The sequence below is a fragment of the Felis catus genome, chromosome D1 (assembly GCF_018350175.1).
Source record: "Felis catus isolate Fca126 chromosome D1, F.catus_Fca126_mat1.0, whole genome shotgun sequence".
Classification (NCBI taxonomy): Eukaryota; Metazoa; Chordata; class Mammalia; order Carnivora; family Felidae; genus Felis; species Felis catus.
The window spans coordinates 65,797,395-65,808,054 of record NC_058377.1 but is presented as its reverse complement, the minus strand read 5'-3'; the positions used below and the strand labels follow the sequence as shown (position 1 = coordinate 65,808,054).

Here is a 10,660-nt window from a genome sequence, read left to right as displayed (position 1 = left end):
GGAAGGTAGAATGGGATCAGATCATAAAAGTCTTTGACTAGGCAGTTCTTGTTTCAGCTTACTTAGGTAAAACACAGTAAAGTGCATTAAGCTTAAGCCAACATCTCAATTTTTACATATGTATATAAATCCATACAATCACCACCCAGATCAAGACCTAAAACATTTCCAGCATTCCAGAAGTTTCCTTCATGCCTTTCCCAGTCAATCCCCATCCTCAGAGGGAACTACTATTCTGGCCTCAGTTGCTGTTAATTAGTTCTGTCTGTTCTTAAACTTCAGAGAAGTGGACTTGTACAATTTTAGCCTTTTGTGTTTGGCTTCTTTTACTCAATGTGATGGTCATGAGATATCTCTGTGTTGTTGAACGTCTGAGATTTTGTTCATTTGATTGCTCCATAGTATTCCATTGAATGAATATCCAGCAATCTGCTTATGCATTTTCTAGTTGACGGCCATTGGGGTTATTTCCAGTTTTGTGCTAGTGTGACTATAGCTATTATGAACATTCTTGTACATGTCTTTTGGTGAACATGTGTACTCATTTCTCTTGGGTATATACCTAGAAGTGTGTAGGCACGTTTTTGTCTTAGTAGCTACCACCCAACAGTTCTCCAGAGTGGTTGCATCAAGGGAGTTTTGACTTTAGCCTGAGGAAGACTGGAAACAGTGGGATGAAATTTACATTTTACTCTGGCATCCCCTATGGAAGATGGGTGAGACTGTAGACAGACTAGTAAGGAACCACAGACTAGGAGTAATAGACCAGGTGAGGGATGATGAGGCCCTGAGTTCTGGAGGCTTGCATGGAGGGAGAGGATGGTTCTGAGAGATGATAAGAAGATAGACTTGACACAGTTGTTTGCATGTAGTAGGGAGGGAATGGAGTCTAGGATGGCCGCCAGGTCTCTGACTTGGTGTTGGCAGAATGGTGGCACCCTTCTCTGAGAGAGGGAGCACTTAGAAAGGAGCAGGTTTGAGGCAGAAGATGAGCTCTTTTTTGAACATCTTGAATCTGAGAGACCTAGGTGAGATCAAGGTGGAGGTATCCAGTAAGCAATTGGATACATGGAACTGAAGTTATGGGAAGAGATCCAAACTGGAGATTTCTGTTATGGAAACAAGGGAATGGGTGAACTTTCAGGAGGGGATGTAGAAAGAGGATCCCAGAAAGATGATTGAGAAGGCATTTCCTGAGAGGTAGGAGAAAAATCAGGAGCTTGGCCTGCTGTGATGAAAATCCAGGGAAAAGGAGTTTCCAAAAAGAGTTTCCAAAAGCTGCTGAGAAATAAAAAAAGATGGGCATTGAAAGGGGTCCGGTGAATACAGAGTTTAACCTAGCCATACATGGTGCAGAGGCACCCAGGGTCTTCTGTCTCCACAGTCTTTCTGTGCTAGAAGCCCACATGGGTGAGATGGGCTGATTGGGGCTATCTTCCCTCTCAGGTCTTGTTCACTGGCCTCTCAGCCTGAGGCAAGGGAGAAGGAGAGGAGGAGGGAGATACAGCCTCAGTCTAGGGACAGTGGCTGTGGTCTCTCAGAGAAGTTTGTGGAGACCTCAGCTGGACAATAGAGGGCAGATGGCAGCTAGTGCAGGGCTCACCAAGTCCCTCCTGACATTGGAACACTGAAAACATTGACATTTGAACACAAATTTCCCCTGGAGCCTTTCCCCTATGGAAATTTCCAGTTGTAAACCATACTGACTTTAATCTGAAGTGTCAGAAAGGTTGCCCAGGAGTCTGGGAGCCAACCAGCTGAAAGCACATTTGTGTGGAAGTCGGGGCAAACAAAATAGGATTCAGAACATTTTTTTGAGATTTGCGCCAGTGGTGAACTTTTCCAGGAAACATGACAAAACTGACCCTCTTAAGCAAAACACTGGGTCTTATCATAATTAATTTGTATTCTTCCTGAAACATAAACTTGGGGAAATGGTGAAGGGAAAGAACAGCACATGTCTTATTTCTTTACCAGGCACAAGGGGCTGGAGGAGGCTCCCATAGAGTTTAATGGGCAGCTTTATGTATTTCTATGCTTTGACTGGAGCTAAAGAGGTCTGTGCCACACAATGGGCAGTTTCTAGTTGGATTTTAAAAGAAAATAACTTTGATCATTTCAAAAGCAATGAAGCCTGATGCAGCGAAGAGAAAAGAAAGCGGTAATTTATGGCTACCATTAAGGACACAAAGACAAAGGCGGAGGGAACATTTCACTAAGTGAAGATTTACAAATGTGTAAAAACCATCCTTATGACTAAAAATAGCGGAGTGTCTCTCGGTACCAAACAAAAGGGGATAGGAGGGAGTGGCAAAGACAGAAAGAGGGATGCAACCTGCCTGCCTTCACTGGCGATGAAAAGGTCAAAAGAAAAACAACCACAGAAAAGTTATTTTCTCAGATTCTCCATCAGGCAGCAGCACTAACAATGAAGGCCCAAAGAGGCAGTCTTCACCTAGGCCCATGGGCATGGGAAGGACAGGGGCCGCAGTCGGGGTGTAGTGCTACAGAGTGGAGAGCTCTGGGAAGGGCATGGACCCCAGGAAGACATGTTTTTGTGCATGAGTTAGGTGGGTATTTTTTGTGATGTTTATTTTTTTTCTGATTACCAAAGGTGTGTTTTTGTGTGTGAATAGATAGATCTATATATACACTATTCATATATATTCATTATTGAATTTTCTCCTGTAAATATATACACACATACACATATGTATGTATGTATGTATGTATGTATGTATGTATGTACGTATGTATATTTACAGACAAAATTGGATAAAGAGGAGCTCTGATTAAAGCCACTCAGTATTTTCTTGCATCTCGAAATTGTAGCTGCATTTGTTCCTGGAGTGATGCTGACCGTAGTGGGCTCTGTCATCCGTGGCAAGGGGGGTATGGGAAGTCCCTGTATACATGGGTTCCCTTGTAAGGACTGTCTTGCTTGGAGGGCCAGCTCACATTTGCCACCTGCATCTGCAGCTGGCCCAGTCTGACATTATGAGTTCAGGTGGTCATAGATACCATCTGTGCCTCAGGCAAAATTGGTGGTTTCTTGTCCTTGGTGCTCACCTTTGACCTCTAGCCCCCTTTCCCTTCACGTTTTGGCTGCCCTGTACATACACGTTGAACTAGTGTTCAGTGAGATGAGCATCTTCTGCTGTGATTCCTGGCCCATTAGTGCACCAGAGAGGCACAGTCTAAGCAAGTGCCTCAGTGAGACAGGTGGGACACTGCCTGGGGCTGGGGATCACAGAAGGCTTGGGCTGGACAGAATGGAGAAGGGTGCAGAGTGTGTGTGAAGGTGAGCAGGGAAGCTGGGGTTGTCTCCTCTGAATCTCCTGAGGGTCCAACCACATTACTCACCCCAAGTGGAGAGGTGGGAAAGCCCTACAGGTGGCCTTGGAGCTCAGGGAGTATAGGATTCTGAGCTACACAGGACACTTTCTGGGAGCCTCGAGTCTGAATATTTCAGGCCAGAGTGCTATTTGTCCTCACAAAGAGGGACTGGGTCAAGTTGTAGGGCACTGCAAACAGGCAGAGCACGAGGCTCTGAGGGCTGGAACGGAGCAGCGGGGGTGCAGGAGCAGCGGGTTTGGCGACGGGGCCTGCACTGGGGACGCTGACAGCCGCCCTCCGGCCACCACGGCCGCGCCCCCTCCACCCCGAGCCCGGAGGGGGAAGGGAGGGGGACGGGAGGGGAGGCACTGCCCCCCGCGCCGCCCGCCCCGGCCCGGGGAGGACCGTGTGAAAATGAGGCCGGGGCTCGGGGGCCGGGCGGGGCCGGGCCGGGGGTGTCAGAGCGCGGCGGGCAGGGCGCCCGCACACACCTCCCGGAGCCGCCGCCACGCTCGCCGCCTCTGCCCGCAGCCGCCGCGCCATCCATGGGGGTCTTGGGCCGCGGCTGCCCCGGGACGGCCGGGGCGCTGCTGCCGCTGCTGCTGCCGCTGCTGCTGACCGCGGCCGTCCCGCCCGGCCGGAGCCGCGCCCCAGGGCCGCCTGAGGGTGAGTGTCCGCACCTCCGGAGCCTCGGGGACGCACCTGGCAGGGGCATGCGGAGCCGGCGGCGGGAAGGGGTCCCGGGTCCCCTGGTGGGGTCGCGCCGCGCTGGCCCGCCCCGGGCTCGGCTGCGGAAGCTCCGCGTGGCCCCCGCTCCCCTGGGGCCTCACCCGCGGGCCAGGCCACGGAACCACCACCGCTTGGGCCAGAGGCCCAGGGCCTGAGTGCTGCGGCCGGGCCTCGGACACGGGGGTAATGACAGTTCCCAGCCCGGTCCCGCCGCCCGGGGTCCCTGGAGAGCGCCTGCTAGTCAGACTCTCACCCGCTGAGAAAGACGGAGGGCACCGGAGTCACCGGGGTCCGGCTCCTCATTGTGTAGATGGGGAAACTGAGGGCCCCGGGCGGGGTACGTCCGTGAGGTCTCCGCAGCTTTGCTCCTTTTCTTCTGGGGCCGGGAAGTTCGGCCGGCTTCAGGGTTGGCTCCGGAGAGTTTTCTGCCGGTTGAGGATCCATCCGGGAATACCCCGTAAGCCGCAACAAACCTGGGTTTTTTGTTTTGTTTCGTTTTGTTTTGTTTTCTGCTGCCAGAGAAAAGTACTCTGGACGTTCTGTATTAACAGGACTCGTAATAGTTTCAAAACTTTTGTTTTTAATTAACATCCTGGAGTGGTGTCAACCCAGGAAATACTTCCACCAAGGCCGGTTTCCAGGTTGAGAGGGTGAGCAGCTGGTTGATGGGGTGTGGGAACCATTCCCACTTTGCACTTCCATCTGAGGGCTGGGGATGGTGTGGTCAGAGCCCAGGGCAAGCTACTCCCCCGTCCCCCAAACCCTGAGAAAGCTGACACTGCCTGGTTTTCACAGTGTTTTGTTTTGTTTTGTTTTGTTGCCAACCTGGTCTTTCCTTCAACAGGCATTTGTTATTGCCTACTCATGTGCCAGGCACTGTGCTTGGCATCAGGGACACCCACTCAGTCTGTAATCAAGACACCATTTAGAGGGGAGGGCAGGCAGGAAAACAGAGAGTGACAATTCTCTGTGATATGTGCTATGAAAGGAGATAAATATGGGAGCAGGTCGTGGAGGACACCCACCTACACTGGGGGATCATGGTAGGCTTCTTGGAGAAGGTGAGTGAAAGGGTATGTGTGTGTGTGTGGGGGGGTGTATTCTAGTCAAAGGGAACAGGCTGTGCCTGGGAAAGGAGCCTGGAAGTGGGATGGTTCATCCTGGGGTTCCCAAAGAGTTTAGCTGATGAGGAGTGAAGGGGGGGTTCTGGTGGGAGGTGAAGCTACCAGAGGACCAAGGCCGGATCACAGAGGGCTTGGGGCACCATACCAAGTGCTTGCTATGCTCTTTTGCAGATGTGGACGAGTGCGCCCAAGGGCTAGATGACTGCCACACCAATGCCCTCTGTCAGAATACACTCACCTCCTACAAGTGCTCCTGCAAGCCTGGCTACCGAGGGGACGGCAGGCAGTGTGAGGGTAAGTACCTGTGGTGAGTGGGCCAGCAGGTGAAGCTCCCTACCTCCTCAGCACTTGTAGTGACCACTCATGTTGGTAAAAGTGCTGCTCCTCTGCCCCCCCAGGTCATACCACCCACCCCCAAAATCCATTTCAGACCCTTAAAGCACTAGGAACATCAGGTCTTTCCTAGAGCTGATCATACAGTTTTATGTGGTTCTGAAATGTCCTTTTGTCTGGCTTGTGAAAAAGAAAAGAAGTGCTTTAGTATTTTTGGTGCCTATCAGTTTGGGAGCAGAAAGCCCCAATCAGGAGAGCCGTGCCTGCCAGGGAAGGGCTGATCCTGAGCCTCCCTGGGGCAGTTTACACCCTCGCCCAGGAGTCTGAGTGCAGGAGTCTTGCCCTCCACTTCTGGCTCTGGAGGCTCCATCTTGTTCTTGGCTTCAGGCTGGCATTGTGACCTCCCAAACTTTAGAGGTACACCAAGCGCCAGCCTTATTTGAAGCTGCATGTTCACCCTGGAAAGATGTAGGCAGCGGGATACCTTGAGCCCTTGGAGTTCCAGATCTTTGAGCTAAAGTCTGATCTCTGTCATCCTGTGTTCTGGGGCAGTGTCATGAATTCTGAAATTCAGAACTAGCCAGAGACTGGGTACTGAAAGGAGGAGGCTATTCCTGGGGATGGAAATCATGGCATGTTGGAACTGGCAGGGCTCTTCAGGGGAGCTCTGACATTCCTATCCCTCAGATGTGAGACCCTGAGGCCCCTGGGGAATTGAGAGGGGGGCTTGTGGCCATAATAACACAGTTAAAAGAAAAGTGAAAGAAAGTCAGACGTCTATCCTATCTCTGTCCCTGGACCCATATCTCTTGTATTCACTCAGCCTCCTGATGTCCTTCTTTGGTGAGAAATCCTGATATTTATACTTTGTGCATGAGGAGCAAAACTTGCCTCTCCTATCAGAGTAGACATGCTCCTGGTCAGGTTCGTAGCAAATGGGGTTGGTAGTCTATCCTTAAAGCCCTTGTGTTTCTTCAAGTTCGTGTTTTCCCAGAGATAGGCAGCCATCTCTCACCGAAAGACTACCTCTCCCTGAGACATCTCTCTGCAGGTTCCTCCATACCACATTCTCACTGTATTAAATATTCTATTTACGGTACTGGAATTCACACATGGTGGTACCCTGCTTGGGGGAAAAATGTTCACTCTTTCACTGGTTTTCCAGTCACTGTATACTCTCTGGGGGTGGAGATGGGCAGAAACTGTGCTATGGTTTCTTTGAGTTAGAATGCATATTTAGTAAATGATGTTGAATGACAAGTGGCAGGAATTTCCTTATTCTTAGCTGTTGGGCTTGACGTATGACACAGGGAATTGAATTGCTGACAGTTTATAGCTGAAAAGCCTACTATTTAGCTTAAAATAACTAAAATGATTGACTGGAATTGTTGCTTTTATGTATTTAAATTGGCTCTAAAATGATAATATGTATTATTGGTATAAAAGTCAAACAATACAGAAAATGTATGAAATAGTATCTTTTATTTATGTATTTTTAAGTTTCCTTATTTATTTTTAAAGAGAGAGTGAGAGAGCATGCCATGAGTGGGGGAGGGAAAGAGAGAGAGAGGGAGAAAGAATCCCAAGCAAGCTCCCTGCTGTCAGCACTGCATCCTACCAGGGACTGATTGAAGGGCTTGATCTCAGGACTGTCTCAGGGCTCAATCTCACAAACCATGAGATCGTGACCTGAGCAGAAATCAAGAGTCTGATGCTTAACTAACTGAGCAACCCACGAGCCCCTAGAGGGATTTGATCTTTTAAATGCTTGTAATACTTTTGAATACATATGAAGTTATGTTTTTTCATTATAAGAATTGATATGGTAGGAATTGACACAATAAGTGAATGTCCTGTGTTTCCTCACAATAAAATTAAGGTTATGCATTTGTAGTAATACACAAAGTAAAAGTAAAAAGTAAAAGAAGCTTTTGTCAAGGCTACTATAGAAGTGCTATTATACACTTTTTAGTGCATTACATGGGGAGGAGACACATGACGTTAGTATGTCCCACTACTGGTGATATTAACCTTGATCACCTGGTTAAGATGGTGCATCCTGAGGGGGAAAAAGTTACAAACAGAGATGGAGGCAAACCATAAGAGACTCTTAAAAACAGAGAACAAACTGAGGGTTGATGGGTGGGGAGGGCAGGGAAAATGGGTGATAGGCATTGAGGAGAGCACTTGTTGGGATGAGCACTGGGTGCCGTATGTAAGTGATGAATCACGGGAATCTGCTCCTGAAGCCAAAAGCACACTGTATACACTGTGTATTAGCTAACTTGGCAATAAATTATTAAAAAAAAAAAAGATGGTGCATCCTGGGTTTCTCTATTGCAAAATTACTATTTTTTGTTTTTGCAATAACACATATCTTAGGGTAGATACATTCAGCCTGTGCTAATACTCTGTTACTTCTCAAGTCTTTTTTTTTTTAATCTTTTTAAAAAATGTTTGTTTATTTTTGAGAGAGAGAGAGAGAGAGACAGAGCACAAGCAGGGGAGGGGCAGAGTGAGAGGGAGACACAGAATCCGAAGTAGGCTCCAGGCTCTGAGCTGTCAGAGCAGAACCTGATGCAGGGCCCCAACCTACAAACCATGAGATCATGATCTGAGCTGAGCTTAGCCAACTGAGCCACCCAGGAGCCCCTCTTCTCAAGTCTTTGCCCACTGATTTTGGCATCCAACTGTGGATCTTGTCTGTAACGATTATTACTATGATGTAATAATTGGTAATCTTGTATTTCCCTCATTCCATATACATCTATTAACTGAGATTCTTCTGTAAGGAAGACTTGTTGCTTCTCCCCCATTTATTTATGCATTGATTTATGTATTTATGCCAGTATGGACTGGTAGATATTTAATTATATGTATAGTTATTTATTTTGGGCTCAAATTGTTTCAGCTTTAGCCATTGGGAGCTCCTTCACATTGTTTCCTGTGTCCTTTTGACATGCCCCCATCCTTTTTGGGGACAATTCTTTGTTTTCTGGTACCATAAGATACCACAGACTCATCTTGTATTTTCCCTTCCCAGCCCTGGAACCAACCACTTCTTTAAGGAGCCCTGGTTTCTTTTATTGGAAAATGGTATATAGAAACCAAGATCTGAATGCTTGGTGTTCTTACTGTTACTGGGATGTCACTGCTCCTAGGCTATCTCACTGCACAGAACTAGGAAACATATGTATGTATTCTAACCCACATATACACATTTATCTATATTTATTGCTTATATTTATCCATTTGCATATATATTAAAAACAATGACTTACACTGATGATGCTTTGGATTCCAAAACAATGCCACAAGATTCATTGAATCTCCCTCTTTGGTTATTCATAACTTCTTTTTCCAACAGTGAGAAAGGTGGCTCTCATTATCTGCAAGATAGTTACTTGTTGTTGAATCCAAGTGTACACATAAATAATTTACAACACTATTAATCTATACCCTTGCAAGTAAAACAGATTTACGAGAGTACAGTATCTGTTTGTAGCTATCTTTATTTTTAGCCTTACAACATTCAGTTAATACATTGGTTTTCAGAGTCACTTGGTGTTAGTACTTTTTTTTTCTACATTTCCTTCAGTGTGGTTGTTATTCATTTGTAATACAGTTGAGTTCATTTGTTTCTGTTTGTATCCTATTTTTTATGTGTTCTTCCCCCACCTCTGTATACTAGATTATATATGTATGCACATAAGAAGATATGTATTTACTTATGTATATATGTATGTATTCATCTATGTATCACTATGGTGCTGAGAGTCAAAACTATATAAAAAGGCATACTCAGGGGCGCCTGGGTGGCTCAGTCGGTTAAGCATCTGACTCTTGGTCTTGGTTCAGGTCATGATCTCACAGTTTGTGTCATTAAGCCCCACATTGGGCTCTGTGCTGACAGCGTGTAGTCTGCTTGAGATTCTCTCTCTCTCTCTCTCTCTCTCTCTCTCTCTCTCTCTCTCTCTTTAAAGTTTAAATAAACTTTAAACATAAAATAGAGTAAAATAAAATTAAATTAAATTAAATTAAAAGGCATACTCAGAGAAGCATTACTCCTCCCTATTCTTGTTCCTCTGTTCCTCATTCCTCCTCTCTCTCTCTTTTAATGTTTGTTTGTTTATTTATTTATTTATTTATTTATTTATTTATTTATTTATTTATTTTGAAAGTCAGAGAAAGAGACCATGCATGTGAGCAGGAGAGGGGCAGAGAGAGAGCAGGGGAGGGACTGTTGGGGCAGAGCCAGACGTGGGGCTCAATCTCACAAACTGTGAGATTGTGACCTGAACCAAAATCAAGAGTCCAATGCTTAAACCAACTGAGCTACCCAGGTACCCCTCATTCCTTCTTTTCATCTTTTTCCCACATACCTTGGATTGATTACCAATCTTTTTTAGTTTCTGATTTATTCTCCTGCCTCCTAGATTTCTTTTGCAGCAAATGTGTAATTTTCCTTTTAACTACTTTAGTGAATTCTAATTTGTATACCATAAAAGACACCAATTCTAAATAAGTATAAAAATCAATGATTTTGAGTAAATTAGCTGAGTTGTGCAGCCATCACATAATCCACTTTTCAAACATTTCCCTTGTCTCAGTAAGATCCCTTATGCCCAGGTACAGTTAATCCTTATTCCCAGCCCCAGCTCCAGGCAGCCTCTAGTCTACTTTCTGTCTCTATAGATTGACCTTTCTGGATATTTCATATAAATAGAATCATACAACATGTGGTCTTTTGTTTTTGGCTTTTTAAAAAAAAATTTTTTTTAATGCTATTTTTAAATTTATTTTTGAGAGAGGGAGACAGATCATGAGTAGGGGAGGGGCAGAGAGAGATGGAAACACGGAATCTGAAGCAGGCTCCAGGCTCCAAGCTGTCAGCACAGCCCAACGTGGGGCTCGAACTCGTGAACCACAAGATCACGACCTGAGCCAAAGTTGGCTGCTTAACCGACTGAGCTACCTAGACGCCCCTCACCCAGCATGTTTTTGAGGTTCATCCATGTTGTAGCCTGTACTGGCATTTTATTTTATTTTTTAATTGTTAACTAGTATTCTGGTGTATGGACATACTATATTTTGTTTATCCATTCACTAGTTGATGGACATTTGGCTTGTTTCTACTT

The 10,660-nt window shown here is 46.1% G+C and overlaps 1 protein-coding gene across 5 annotated transcripts in view; it reads left to right on the top strand.

Annotated features, from left to right (window-relative positions):
- The first annotated feature begins 3,458 nt into the window (after positions 1-3,458).
- SCUBE2 (signal peptide, CUB domain and EGF like domain containing 2) overlaps positions 3,459-10,660 on the top strand; it is a 64,486-nt gene continuing 57,284 nt past the window's right edge. For 2 of the 5 annotated variants that reach the window (XM_023239545.2, XM_023239543.2), the window contains exons 1-2: positions 4,012-4,522; positions 5,361-5,483. In XM_023239545.2, coding sequence (XP_023095313.1) covers positions 4,252-4,522; positions 5,361-5,483 — 394 coding nt within the window. In that variant the 5' untranslated portion in view covers positions 4,012-4,251. The other 3 variants (XM_023239544.2, XM_023239546.2, XM_006937084.5) reach the window with 3 other exon arrangements.